Source organism: Rhinopithecus roxellana, chromosome 2, assembly GCF_007565055.1.
Source record: "Rhinopithecus roxellana isolate Shanxi Qingling chromosome 2, ASM756505v1, whole genome shotgun sequence".
In the NCBI taxonomy this organism is placed as follows: domain Eukaryota; kingdom Metazoa; phylum Chordata; class Mammalia; order Primates; family Cercopithecidae; genus Rhinopithecus; species Rhinopithecus roxellana.
Genome location: NC_044550.1, coordinates 38,315,496 through 38,331,019, shown reverse-complemented (window position 1 = coordinate 38,331,019; position 15,524 = coordinate 38,315,496). Strand labels below are relative to the sequence as shown.

The 15,524-nt window shown below is 41.2% G+C and overlaps 1 protein-coding gene across 2 annotated transcripts in view; it reads left to right on the top strand.

The window, feature by feature from the left end:
* Window positions 1-13,635, top strand: part of PARM1 (prostate androgen-regulated mucin-like protein 1) — a 117,793-nt gene extending 104,158 nt beyond the window's left edge. Inside the window, exons 3-5 of one of the 2 annotated variants that reach the window (XM_010377131.2) lie at window positions 64-142; window positions 9,665-9,733; window positions 10,265-13,635. In XM_010377131.2, coding sequence (XP_010375433.1) covers window positions 64-142; window positions 9,665-9,733; window positions 10,265-10,316 — 200 coding nt within the window. In that variant the 3' untranslated portion in view covers window positions 10,317-13,635. Of the gene's footprint in view, window positions 1-63; window positions 143-9,664 lie in introns of both variants that reach the window. The other variant, XM_010377132.2, reaches the window with a different exon arrangement.
* Window positions 13,636-15,524: the final 1,889 nt, after the last annotated feature.

Here is a 15,524-nt window from a genome sequence, read left to right as displayed (position 1 = left end):
CAAAGTCACGTGATGCCCCATATCCTCATGTATCTTCTTTTTTGTGTCCTTCCTCCCCCACAGGCAGCATCGCCGCCATTACCGTGACAGTCATTGCCGTGGTGCTGCTGGTGTTTGGAGTTGCAGCCTACCTAAAGATCAGGTGAGATGCAGCTTACTCTTCTCTATAAAGAAAAGGATTCTGTGTTGTTGGGCTCTGGTTCTGAGCACTGTTTTGCTGGATACTTGTTCCTTAATAGGTATCTGAGCCCTCAGAAATATTGCCAGAGAAGTGAAAAATGGCAGGTGTTCTCCTACTTCGCACAACACAGGTATAGATGTACCTTGGCAAAGTAGAAGAAGTAAGCTGAGATATACAGCATGATGATGCCATGGAAGAAGAATTAACGTGGAGTTGGGAGACTGAAGCCTAGGCTCTCTGTCCTGAATGTACCTCATTACCCTGGGAAAGCCACGTGCCTCCTAAAGCTCACCTATTCTCATCTGTGAAAGAGGGTAGAAGGGTGGGATCAATGGTTCCTAAATTCTGATGTTCTGAATACCGAACTGTGGATTTGTACCCAATCTGTTAATGAGTTCTCCACTGATTCTAATGCAAAACGTAAAAAAATATAAGGAAGGTGTGGCTTTTCCTATAAAACTATTTTTTCCCCTGTGATTATGTCTTTATATTTTTGGTTTTAAAATATCTTGTCTCCTATGACATTAAGTGATAGTAGCTGAGATTTTACTTTCTTTAGCCTAATAGGAAGTTGCAATACTCTGTGAGTCCTCCATTTATGTCTTCTATTGCTCTGTGAAATCAAGTCTCAATACCACATTACTCACAGTCTCTGAGTGTCCTTCCAGCTGTAATATGCCAGATAGCAAGTGACAGTCTTATTTCCCAGTCTGTGCAGTGCCCATAACAAAGGACAGAAAGACACAGGCTGCATGGTGAGGACACTCACCCTTGACCTCCAATTCGTTCTCCTCTCAGCAGCCAGAACTATTTCTATGTAAGCTCCTCTGCCCTGTCACTCCCTTCCTGAAAAACCCCGGTGGCTCCCCTTGCACTGAGAATTAAATTGTAACTCCTCAGCATGGCCCTCAGTTATCCTGGACCATGCCTACCTCCCTCTTCCCAATCCTCACATCCCTCTCTCCCTCGGAAGCCCTGAGCTCCAGTAACTCCAGCTCCCTCCAATTCTTAGGACACATTAGGTTCTGTCCTTCCTTCCCCAGGCCCTGGGATCTTGCTAGTCCCTCCCTGAGATGCTTTTCTTCTAGCTCCTTCTCATGCTGTGTACATGGACTTTCATCTCACTTCCTTTGAGAGATGTCCTTTCCAGTTTAGGGCCCCTGTTATTTACTCTCTTAGTGCCTTGTTAAGTCCATCCTGGCTATGACCGCTGTCTATTATTTTATTTTCTAGCTATCATTTTGTTTTTGCATATGTGTTGCTTGTTTATTGTCTCTTTTCCCCACAAAAAATGTAAGGTCCTTGAGGACCTGGATTTGTCTGTGAGGACAGTTCTAGGGACCAAGACGGTGCTTGATATATTGAACAAATAAGCAATGAAACATAAGGACACACAATCCCATGGGCACTGTGGCACACACACACAGACACCTCTGACTTGTCCCCCCAGCAGCCATGCTTCTTCCTCAAGAAGCTGCGCCACCCTGTCCTTCCCTCCTGCCCTTGTTCCCATGTAGAGCTCATGGATATGATTCCTCATCTCAGAGCACACATCCACTCTGCTGCTGCCTCGTCTCATCCCCGCTCATCGCCCAGCCCCACCCAGTGCCCACTGGGAGCGCTTCCCTCCTCCTTCCCTTTTATCTCCCTCCATCTTGTGTTCTAAATGTGCACCAAATTAATCTTGATAATGTCAAGTATGAGAGTGCCTTGCAATATCACCTGCATCAATGATACAAAGAACAGGAAAGCCAGGTTTTGAAGAGAAATTGGAATGAAAGGGCCCGCATGATCTGTTTCTAATAAAATATTTTATAAAAGCATCCAGAAGTTTCCCCCAGATTTAAAAAAATATTTCTCTTCATTAAGTCTGCATGTCCTTGAGCACTCAACTTAATTTTATAAATTATGTCTTACTGAATGGTACCTTTTTCCATCTGGTTTAATTATTAGTTTATTGCTGCAGATACACCATATTTTAATTACGAGTTAAATTGGCTTTTATGAACTACTCTGGGAACCTCGTTTCCATTTTATAACAAAGTATCTGTTGAAAAATATGTTCTGCCCCTCCTCCCCAAAAAGGAACTTACACATAAATTTTAGAGTCATTTTAGAATCACCAATGGTGAGTTCCTAACGGGCTACAGTATCAAAAATATGACGTGTGGAGTGAAATAGAAACACTTCCTTCTTGCTACACACTTCCCCAAAATGGTGCAGAAATAACTGGAAGGACTCTTCCTCTTCACTTTGGCAAGAATTCAAGTTTACCACCTCTAAACTCACACTGCTATACGCAGGCAGTCTAAAACAGTGATTAACAATTCAGACTCCAGAAGCAGGGAGACCTCAGTTCAAATCCTAGCTCTACTACTTCCAGCACTGTGACCTAGGCATGTCATAGAGCACCACTCACCCTCATTTCCCTCACCTGTAAAATAAAGGCAGTAGTTTCTACCTTGTAGCTTTGTTTGGGAGCAAGTACATAGCACTGCCAACATCATCATCATCATCAAAGTGGTAGACTGGAAGGAGGCCCGGGAAGACAGTCCTTGATAGACAGCTGTAGAGCGTCAGCCATGTGCCAGTCCACATCAGTGATGTGACACAGTTCTGCCATCACAGAACTTACCATGCTTGGAAAATTTTGTTAGCAGGCCATTACAATTTGCTCTGATGAGTGCTGATTAAAATTGTATTTTAAGCCATATTTTCCCCAGGCCTTCAGAGCACCAGATAAATTAAGTAAATGATTAAATTGAATAAATCATTATTATTCTTCCCCATTCAGCTTCTGTCTCCTAAATATAGTAAGATCCACAGTGGCATAAATATAAGGTTGCTATTTAAATATTATGCTACTTAAGTTTAAGCACTATAAACTTAAGAATGAATGGATACAGTTATTAGACCCTTAAGGGGTTTCAGAAACCCCCTAAGGAAAGCCCCTTTCTGCTTCTCTATTAATTATTTCGGTAAAATGATGACAAAAAGAGATTAATCGTTGTTATGAATCTTAAGGCTGTGCTAAAACCCCTTCAACTGTTATTTTGCCAGATTGTCGGAAAGCCCCATTAATCATTCATCAAAAATACTTCAATTGACATGTGTGTGTGCATGTATGTTCCTAAGGATAGGCTTTGCTTTGGTTGGGAACTTACTCTTCTTTCTTCATTCCAGATTTCTAAAAACAATAACATAACAAAAAGTCTGTTTTCTGTGGTCTTTTAGCTGGTTTGGCTGGAGCGGCAAGTGACTAAAATCACAACCCATAGGGAGCCATTAGCTTCTGACCTGCAGCCATAGGATATGGCCCTGGCCCAGCCAAGTTCTCTGCAAATGCAAGGGGAGAATCTGCTTGAAAAGGCAGCCTCATGACGAGAAAAATAGAATGCTTGGCAAGCTCTGCTAACAGTGGGCTGGGACTTTTCACCTTTCTTCCCAAGTCCTCATTTCCTCTAAAGACATTGTAAACTTAAGAGCCATCTGCTTTTCACACTCCCTTTCTCCAGGGACCCATGACCCCTAGTTTTGTCACAGTGACCCCTGCCTGGAGAACCACATCTTTTTGTAACCTGAGCCACTTTTGGATGTGACTTATGAAATGAACTGCCCTGAACCCAGGGTCCTTCTTGGTTTATGACCCCAGCTTTTAACCTGCAGCAGTGTGGTGTGGAGGGAAAAATGTGAGCTTTGCAGTCAAGTTTAATGCTGACTCTTCTACTTACTATTTAGGTGGCCTTGAGCAAATTATTAACTCCTTGATCCTCAATTTCTTCAATGTGCAAAAAATAGAGCTAATAATATGTATCTTTCAAGGTTGTTTTAAAGATGAAATGAAGTAATGAATGCAGAGTAACTGGAGTGACTGTAGCATGGTGACTAAGAACATGCACTCTGGGACAAGTTTCTTTTATTTCTTTATTTTTTTTTTTTTTGAGATGGAGTCTCGCTCTGTGGCCCAGGCTGCTGGAGTGCAGTGGTGTGATCTTGGCTCACTGCAACCTTCGCCTCCCGGGTTCAAGCAATTCTCCTGCCTCAGCCTCCTGAGTAACTGGGACTACAGGCACACACCACCACATGTGGCTAATTTTTGTATTGTTAGTAGAGACAGTGTTTCACCATATTGGCCAGAATGGTCTCAATCTTCTAACCAGGTGATCCACCTGCTTCGGCCTCCCAAAGTGCCAGGATTACAGGCATGGGCCACTGCGCCCAGCCTGGGGCAAGTTTTTTAACCACTCTGTGCTCAGTTTCTTCATGTAAAATGAGACTATAATAATAATAGTACCTAACTCAAGATTGTTACAAAGATTAAATTATGATACATATAAACGTTCAGTGCCTGGTATGAGGTGAGAATGATGGAAGGGCAATTACCATTACTGCTGTGGTCATTGTTAGAATAGTGCTTAGTAAATAGGGACTCAGTAAACTGGTAACCACCAACACATAGGCTGTGAGGTTGGGAGCGCAGTGTCCATCCTACCATTTCCATTCAGTAGGCGTAGGAATTCAAAGGAGAGGGGAGTGGAGGAGGAGAAAGATGGCACAACAGCTCATTTCCTAATTGAATATTGATATGGCAGTCTTCCATGTTCCAGTTTGGCAGTTTCGTTAGTGCTGTTCTGAAACGCCTGTGAAGTTGCATCCATGTTACACATTTATAAATGGAAACTATCTCTGAGCAGTCTTTATGCCAGGGTTTGTTTGCAACTTTAAAAGAAAGCAAAGGCCCTGCCTGCCTTTTGCAGAAGTGTCTTTAATTAGTGATGATTGAAGAATAAGGTAAGTCTGTTTTGATTTGTTTAAGTTGACTCAAAACTGTTCAACCAAGAGATAATCTCCCTACACAGGAGACCATATCTGCTAAGACCGGTGATGTGGATGTTGCTATAATTAGGTGTGCTAGTGACCCAGACAGACTACATGGGGTGTTCTCTTCACAAAAATAAATGCAATCTTAGTTTATAGACACAACAGGACCTGTCTTTTAAGACGTCTTGTTAGACGTCACCTATTTTGCTTTATGTCTTCCAGTGATTGCATGTTGTACAATTGGATACCTTCTGGTTGTTAGAGTAGGCCCAGCCAGCCGAAAAGCCTGAGATCTTCTAGAATTTGTTATACGCAGTTGACTTTTTCAAGTCACCTTTTGGAGTTCTTTAGGTCTTGTTTACTCCATTTTCTCCCTCAGTGGTTCTTAAACTTTAATGTGCATAAGAATCAATGGAAGAGCTTATTAAAAACACAATTCTCTGGGTCTCATCCCCATAGATTCTGATTCAGTAGGTCCAGGAGGGGCCCTTGCATTTACTTTTCTAACTAGCTCAAAGGTGATGCCAGTGCTGCTGGTCCAAGGATCACACTTTGAGTGTTTTACCCACTCCAAACACACTTTCTGCTGTAGAGTTTCTCAGAGAGATTGCCTTGTTGTTTCATATATATTTCAGATATGTTGTCCTGTTTCAGATATATTGCCTTTGTAATTTTGAACATGCTGATCCTTCTGTGAGAGGTGTTTGGTTCACCCCTTTCTCATCTGGCTGATTTCAAGTTGTCCAGCTCAAGAGAGACCTTCTCTGGGAAACCTTCTCCCACCTCTCCATACTGAGTTCCTTGCTGTGCATGCTTCCCTCATACCATGTGCTTCCCTGTACTGGAATCAGTGCATTCTCTACCAATTTCCTGCACTAGAACAATGTCAAGTCCCTGTCATAGTAGTTGCTTAATGAACATTTATTGGATGAGTTAATGAGTCTGAATAGGAAAGTTTGCGGGTGCAGCAATAACATTTGTTTACTCCTAATCAAGAAGAACCAGGGTTTGGGGAAGGGGAAGCCATGGGAATCTGTTAAACCACACAGACTTTTACTAGCTACCTCATGGCACTGAACTAGTTTACAGATAAACAGATGTGCCAATGTGTAGACCATTTCTGTGATGATTGTCTGCCAATAGTAGGCCATCTGACCTAGAGAGAAAGTTTAACATGCTCACTAATTATTGTCCTCTTATCACACATACAAAAAAAAAATGTGTTTGTCTTACTCTTACTACAATAGTATCCAGTTTATCCAAACCTGGCTGGAATCCCTGCACACCCAATTTTTCCTGTTTAAGCTCATTAAGGTGGTAAATAAGCCCTGTGGGTTCAGTACATTCCCAATTTTGGTTCATCCATATCTCTTGTATATCTTTCCTCACTTATCAGCATTTTACTCAACTCACTGTTTCTTCAATGGGAAGGCAAAACAACAACAACAACAACAACAAAAAACGGAAAGTAAAGGCCAGTCTTTTTCCTTTATTTTACTAGTGTTTGTATAGATGTGTCTTACAATATAGGAGATTCAGATATAGCATTAACCAAATAGTCTTGCCTAAGATAACCATAGCCAGTAAAACCTGACAGCCCAAAGATTTTTAAACCTCTAATCCCCATTCCAACATATTAATAAATTTTAAAAATTCAAATACAATAACAATCATGTAAGAAACTGGTTTTATAACTATGCCTGGGATATAGTTTCAAGAGTTCCTAGTGGGAGGGAAGGTTCACTTTTCATTCAATGACATTTTTAACTATTTGGCAGATTCACCATGTGCTTGTATAAGATTTATCATATTAAAAATTAAAAAACAATATTGGCCAACATTCAGTGTGCATTTACTATGTAGCAAGGCTTTTATATTCATTACCTTATTTAATCCTCCTAACAACCACAAAGCAATTTTTTAAAAAGTTTCTCCATTTTATAGATGAAGAAATAGGGGGTTAAAAACTTATTCAAGGACATATGTTTATTGACCAAACTTACATTTTATGGGAATAAAATTATATGATAGATATAAAAATTCTGTGAGAAGTTCAATTACCATACAAAGGTGAAGCAGGAGTACCCTATCAATAAAGGAGCATGTTTATTAAGTAGATGTTTGCCAGGCTTGCAGTAGTAAGTTATACTGAAATTTAGGCAGGGGCTCCAGGGCTTTAGTTACAAGGTTTTAACTTGTTCATTCTATAGCTTCCATTTCTCAGCTATCCTGCTAAAGGACTTGTTTGGAACTGGAGGTTTTAAATTTGGGCCATAGATAGCCCATGACCTTTGTTTACCAAAACGACCTCCCTTATTTCTATAGATCAAAGAAGCAGTGGTGTTTCTGGGTTTCTATTTGTGGTCTCTTTCATTCCCACACCCACAGAAATGAATGTGAGCCTTTATGGAAAGCAAAGTAAATTGTGGAACATCTTCAGGTTTTCAGGTACATAGATTAGGTCAGCTGAGTCAGCCTTCAGGACATAAATCAGAATTTTGAAGGCTAAGAGTTTGAAATGAGCACAGCCAAGGTCTAGTTCTTAGCAAAAAAAAAAAAAAAAAAAAAATCATCTTTTTACAAATACCTGGCAGATGTAAATAAGCTTCAAAAGTGCAATAGCATTTATTTTAGCACAGATAAAAGTATACCAAATGCTTTTTGCACCTTCAAATTGTGTTTCCATTTTGTTTAATTTTCACACCTAGTTGAGATAAAAAATAGTGGGAGTGGTCATTTTTTGCACTGCATCTAGCATACATGATTTCCAGTGGCAAGGTATAATAATTCATATGCTAGCATGAGCCTTAGAGGTAACAAATGCTCATTTTGTGATGTTTTTCTAATCCTGCCATTAGTTTTAGTCTTAAAATGACCACATTCCTTTCCAGGAAGCTCCCGTCTTATGAACAGATCAGTTTTGAAGGGAACTCTGGATTTATTTTTTCCAATCACTGTTTCTTTCATAAACACATATTGAGGACTTACTATGTGTCAGATATTCTTCTGGGTGCTGGAGTTAGAGCTAAGAATAAACACAACAGGCAAATAATCCATACCTACATGGAGGTTATAGTCTAGGTAGGGAAGAGAAGCAATAACAAGTAAATTATATCATGTGTTAGAAGGTGATGAGTACTATGAGAAATATTAAGCTTGGAGTCTGGGGTGGGAGTTGAAAACTTGAATTGTGTTTTAGTCTGTTTTCACACTTATGATAAACATACTCGAGACTGAGCAATTTACAAAAGAAAGAGGTTGAATTGGACTTAACAGTTCCATGTGGCTGGGGAAGCCTCAAAATCATGGCGGAAGGCAAAGAGGCACAAGTCATATCGTATGTGGATGGCAGCAGTCAAAAAAAGGAAAGCTTGTTCAGAGAAACTCCCGCTTATAGAACCATCTGATCTCACGAGACTCATTGACTATCATGAGAACAGCACAGGAAAGACCCGCCCCCATAATTTGATCACCTCCCACAGGGTTCCGTCCACAACATGTGGGAACTGTGGGAGTTGCAATTCAAGATGAGATTTGGGTGGGGACGCAGCCAAACCATATCAAGTTGTTAAGGAAGGCCTCACTGAAAAGGTGACATTTGAGCAAAGACTTGAAGGAAATGAGAGAATGAGCTGTGTGGAGAACTGGAGGACAATTGTTCCAAGCCAAGGGAATAGTCAGTGCAGAGGCCCTGAGGCAAAGTTGTGTCAGGCATGAGAGTGAGGAGAAGGAGACAAGTATGGTTGTAGCAGACGGAGCAAGGGTCCTTTAATAAGGGCTGGTATGCTCAGAAAAGTAGCTGGGGCCAGACCCCATAGGGCTTTGCAAGGCATTTTAATGACTTGGCTTTTACTCTGAAAGGAGGATCCATTCAAAGGTTTTGAACAGAGGAGTGATAACAATCTGATTTCATTTCTTATAGATGTATTATTAATTATGAGAGAGGGTCTCACAATTAATTATCCACCAAATTCTGCTTAACCCATATTGCCATTCAATTAAGGTGCTAATGAGACTCTGGGAACTTGAACTCTGACTGCTGGATTTAGATACAGGAGATAGGGATTTTGCTGACAGCTTAGTTGGATGACTTTGGGCACTTCAATTAACATCTCTGAGCCCCATTTTCCTTGTCAGAGAAATAAGTATAAACTATACCTGCCCCATGGCTTTATTCTGAGGATCAAGTAAAAACTAAATATAGAAGCACTTCATAAATTATAAGACAATATAAATGTCAGGAGAGGTGGTGATCGCAACAGTGGTTGTGGTTGTGTCACCATTATTTCAGGGAAAATTAAGCCCAGAACCCAAGTCAGAATGTTAGGAATGCAAGCTTCCCTTTCCCATCTCTTCTTATTAAATTACTATGGAAATGGAGCCTCCTCTTCCTTCCCCAGCACTGGAGATCCAGAAGACAACAAGGACTCAGATGATCCCAACAGGACGTGCCAGTCGGGATCCTAGCAGGAAGAACTGTCACTGACAGGGTGTTGGGTAGACCGGGGCCTCCACAGTGGGTGGGTCTGTTGTCCTAGTGACAGCATCACACCTTTCCCTCTCTTTTGCCCGTAAGCATCCCCAGTTCAGTGCAGGGCATTACGCTGTCCTCAAATGGGTGATTTTCCAAATAATCACCACCCTCTTCTGTTTCTCCACCAGGCATTCCTCCTATGGAAGGCTTTTGGACGACCACGACTACGGGTCCTGGGGAAACTACAACAACCCCCTGTACGATGACTCCTAACAACGGAATATGGCCTGGGATGAGGATTAACTGTTCTTTATTTATAAGTGCTTATCCAGTAGAATTAATAAGTACCTGATGCGCATTGAACGACAATCTTAAGTCCTGTTTTGTTGGTATGGTTGTTTTTGTTTTCCTCCCTCTCCTCTGGCTGCTACAACTTCCCCTTTCTGGTACAAAAAACCATTCTTTAAAGGTGAGTGGAGGCTGATTTGCAGCTGAAGTGGGCCAGCCTTGCACCAGCCAGGCCAGACCACCATGGTGGAGGCTTCTTTCCCCACTGCAGGACCCACTTTGAGAAGGACCGAGGAGGAGGATTTGGGTTGTTTTGTCAGGGGTTACTTTCAGGGGAACATTTCATTTGTGTTGTTTCTTAAACTTCTATTTAGGAAATTACATTAAATATTAATGAGGGAAAAGGAAATGAGCTCTATGAGGATTTCACCCTGCATGGGAGAGAGCAGGGTTTTCTCAGATTCCTTTTTAATCTCTATTTATCTGGTTGTTTCTGACAGGATGCTGCCTGCTTGGCTCTACAAGCTGGAAAGCAGCTTCTTAGCTGCCTAATTAATGAAAGATGAAAATAGGAAGTGCCCTGGAGGAGGCCAGCAGGTCACGGGGCAGAATCTCGCAGGTTGCTGTGGGATCTCAGTGTGCCCCTACCTGTTCTCCCCTCCAGGCCAGCTGTCTCTGTAAAGGATGTCTGCTCTGTTCAAAAGGCAGCTGGGATCCCAGCCCACAAATGATCAGCAGAGTTGCATTTCCAAAGAAAAAGGCTATGAGATGAGCTGAGTTATAGAGAGAAAGGGAGAGGCATGTACAGTGTGGGGAAGTGGAAGAGAAGCTGGCGCGGGGGAGAAGGAGGCTAACCTGCACTGAGTACCTCATTAGGACTAGTGAGAATCAGCTGTCGATAATGGCCGGAGACATCCACAGCCTGGAGGAGCCCAGAAACTCTTTGCTTTATACCCACACAGCAACTCGTCCACTGCTTTACTGTCTGTTGGATAATGGCTGTAAACTGCTTAAAAACAAAACAAAACAAAAAAGAGGCACTAGTCTATCTGCAATTACTCAATGAGGCATTTTCATAGGAAACAGACTATGATTAATCCGTTTATTCTTCCCACACACTTACCTTACTAATTCTTCCCTTTAATAAATGAGCAACTCTGGGTATAGTCTTAAAGTTCTGCACAATAAATTTTGAGAAAGAATTGTTCCTCTTTGTTGGCATCCGTGTATTGCAATCATTCTCAGCCAGGAGGTGATTTCGCCCCCTGCCTCCGCCCTAGGGACTTTCAAAAATGTCTGGTGACACTTTTCGTTGTCATAACTTGGGGGTGCTACTAGAGATCAGGAATGCTGCCAAACATTCTACCATGCACAGCATAACCTGCAACAGCAAAGAATCATCCACCCCAGACTATCAATAGTGCTGAGACTGAGAAGCCCTGATTTATCACAGTGCCCACTGTGACAGAACAAGACACTCACAGATTAGTGATACGTTTTACTGTTAATGAAGTGAAATGATCTGTTAAGTTTTTATCTCCAAAGTGTTTAGTTTATTGGCTGATGGGTTGTTCTTGGTATGCATGGTGACTTTTTATTTCTGTGTGCTTCCTAGGGAGCTTTATTTCGTGCTACAACTCTGTCTTCTTGGAACAGCTGACATTAGCAAGCAGCATCTATGTCCTGATTTCATGTAGTAGAAAACAAACATTGGGTCCGACTTCAAAATGTGTTATATTGTCCTACAGTGTCATAAAAAACCTGAAAATGGACTTTTGTTTCTAAAGTTGGACCTTGCTGTCATGACTGTTTAGTTTACAGAAACTTGACCCCGGCTTGTCCTGTCTCTGGCTGTGGCCCGGCAAAGCACTGACATGAAAACCACCCTTGCTTTTCTAAACCCCTCTGGTCTCAGAGACAATAGGGGCAGTGCCACTTTCTACAACCTGCCAACCCACGCACTGAAGTAATTGTGAAAAAAAATTATTCCTAAACTCTCTAAGTGCAGACGGAGAATGAGCAAGCCCCAGCGGTGTTTTACAACCAGGGTGGGTAATGAGGAGGGGCTTACTGGAGTTGTGATATCTCTGAATATTGAAAACAACAACCAAAAAAGTTACCTTCTCAGAAAAAAAAGGGCAGCAAATGACCAAGGGCGCCCCTTCTGGCCGTGCTTGGCTTAAGTAACTGTCTCTCTTTCCCCACCCCCATCATAGGGCTTTCAGTTTGGCAAAGGAAAAGCAGATAAAAACAGGACATTCCATATGTTGTTTTCTCCATTGGCCAAAAACATTTTGACACAGTGTTTGTGAAACACCTTTGGAGAGGTGCACTTCTGATTGCTGCCTCTGCCGTAAATGCTGGGGCAAGCCTCTTCCCAGGAACCATGGCCTTCTATAAACCGTGAACTCAAGCAGGCATTTTTTTTCTTACTGAAGGCTGCTACTGTGCAAGGGCACATAATGGGTTTGTTGCTCTTATTGGCTTCCAAATGTGTGTGGCAAAGAGAGAGATGTGGGCCTAGAGCAGATGTATTCAGCAAGGCGACAGTTTCCCATAACAATTCTAACACTTCTTATGTTATATGAGTGTAAAATACGTAAGGGTTGAACCTTATTTTGCCAAATGTATCTTTTCTGCTTTTGAATTGGCCAAAGGATTTTAGCAACTATATTCTACAAATGTTACTTAAAACACACACACACACACACACACACACACACACACACACATCTGAAATATATACCGAAAATTGACATCCTTGACCTCAGGGAGAGCACCTGTTCAGGTCTACCTAAGGGAAATGGCTCCAGTGGGTCTATACAACCATGTCCCATCCGTGGATAGGTCTAGTCGTAACACTTTAGAGAGAATGTCAGAGCAGGAGGGAGGCAAGCTGCCTCTTTTCGACCATCGACTGCAGATGATGAAAGAGCGGGATTCTACTTTGTTTTCTTTTTCTGTGGCCACAGTGAAATTTCCTGCCCTCCCTGCACGTCTGTCTTCATTTCTAAAATGGGGGTGATGCTTTCATATTGACCTCACCCCATACTACCTCACAGATGTGTTGTGAGGATTAATAAAATTACGTCTACGGTATTTTCAGTTTCTGGAGAAAAATACTTATAGACAGTTTGACTATTATAAGTGATCCCAGTTTCTTGTTTGCTATGATACTAGTGTGTTGTTTTTACTTATTCTATAACATGACAGTTGTGTCCTAGCCACACCAGACAGCTATCTAAGCTCTGGACTGCCCCTTTGTGCAGCTGAATCACTGCAGGGTTGACCATGCCTGGGGTCACAGCAATGGTTTCCATTTCTAGATGAAAGGATGCCCTAGGACATAGGTCTCAAAGACTCTTGAATCAGAATCAGGAGATTAGGGAAAACAGGATGGACACCTGAGCACTAACAGCAGTAGACGTAGACCTCTGGCCTTTACCATCTGAGGTCTTCTGGATTATTTGTGGGCTTGATTTTGGTTTGATGTCATCTGTTTGCCCTTCATCTTGCTTGCAAGTGTGCATGGTTCAATCCCTCGCATTCAGGAAATGAATTTTGCATTTGGGCCAGATGCTAATTTGCACGTTGATTCACCTTCTTTGCCTTTAACCTTTTTTTTTTTTTTTTTTTTTTGGCAAATGAATGTACCATTTCATCTTTGATTTTAATAGTGCTAGTTGATGTTGGTAATAATGCTAACCAGGAAATCAATGCAGATTTCTCTCTTGGGGTGAGTTAGCTGAAGTCATTTAAAGATGGAAAGATGGGAAACTTCCTTGATATTTGATGTCATTGTATCCACATTTGTTGTAAGACATATTGCATACCAATTATAATTATATCAATTAAAGTTGATAAAAGCTTCCATCTGGCTGTGGGTGATTCACATTTTGATATGTTTTGTTATTTAAACCACTTGACTGATATGCTCAACACTGCTCATATTAAGTAGTTCTGACTTGTTCTTAAAGAAAATGTATCCCACACCAGTAAATATTTTCTGCATAGCAGAAAGGGTTCTCTGACCTTGAAACAGAATTGAAGAAACTTTTCAAGCAGTGATTTTATTCCCAAATATACTCTGGGCCTTATAAAATAGATGTAAAAACAAACACTTTGATTCAATGAGTTGATAGCAATACATAATCAAGTTATATTATGGCATATTGGCACTAGTGACACATTTGACACTTGCTTCACTCCCCTTTAAAAATTAAATTCAGCATACTCATCCTTATCTGACAGTTAAATAGCAGGCAATTTCAGTCATCCAAAATGTAATTTCAACCCCCAAAAGCTAACTGAAGATGATTCTGATTCCAAAGAAAAGAGCAGCAGCAAAACCCATTCATTTTGTTCCATAAGAAAGGAATGGATCACCTACAAACTAGAACTTGTTGATTAGATAATGGGTATAAACTTGAGGTCAGGTTTAACAGGTTTAGTTACTTGGTCAGATTTCATAAGTTTAGTTACTCGCTTTCAGTGACATAGCATGGAGGATTGACTGGAAAGAATCAAGATAGGGAATGAGGATTGAGCATGAAACAGGCCCTTTCCATTAATTATTTGGTCATTTCTTGAGGGCCATTTCATGGGCACAAAAGCAACTAAAAACCCAATTATTCCAAGCTTGCCTGAATGAGGATTGGTCAGAAAGTTACCTTAAATGGGCATAGAAAGCAAAGGCTTAATAAGAATGTGTAGTGTTTACATATTATGAATTTTTGTGTCCAAATCTAATTTTTCCTATAGTATAGGTTTTCTAGGTCAGACAATAATCTATTTAGATTATTTAGTAACATATCTGTGATCTTTTACTCCCCCAAAATTCGATAGCACTCTACAATAGCTGGCTACATTTTGAGTTTTGTCAGAAAGCACTGAATCATAAATGACTTTTAAAAGCACTGATCATATTGGGAAAAACCTATAAGAGGCATGATCACTTCCTTTAAAGGATCTAGTCTTTGGCAGATGTAGACTACATTTACTGCACCAAAACACCATTAATCAGTTTGACTCAACAAATGTACTGAATTTTTATCCTAAGCAAGGTATTCAATAATTACTACAAAAAAAGGAGTATAATATTCTTTAGGGAACTTGGGTGTCTGTGAGCATTATCTAGTATAATCCTTGCATCTGCTTTAGTGGTCATTACATTATCTCCATGTTACAGATGGGGAAACTGAAGTTCCAGAATGTTAAATTTATTCATCCACATACTAAATCCTTCTATGTACTCTGTAATGAACAAGATAGTCTCTACCCTCCAAGTATTTACAGTTTAGTAAGTGGCAGAGGTGGGGTTCAAACCATGTCCATCTGGTACCAGAGCCCTTGGTCTTTTATCACCCAAAGGACCAGTGTCCAATGTAAATCTTATCTGGGTATTAAGACCCTCCAACCTCCTGCTCATATGAGACCTTCCACCCCTTGCAGAAATTGCTGAAGTCCCTCTCAGCTATTTCAGACAGTCTCAAGGGTGCCTAGCATGCAGTCCAGAGCAAGCCCAGTCAGCTCTTAAAGCACATATCCCCTGCCAGACACTGTCGCTTTCTGCTGACTCCCACATCTATGGCTGTGTTCTTTGCCAAGGGGGAGACTGCCTTCCCTCCTGTCAGGACACCAGCACAGAGCCCCATTGTCTCGCAGAATTTGGTGAAAACCTCTCTTAATTTCAACTTACAGCCTCCCTGCTCTTCCCAGGAATCAGATGTGAATTCATGGCAGCCTAGGCTAGAGATGCTG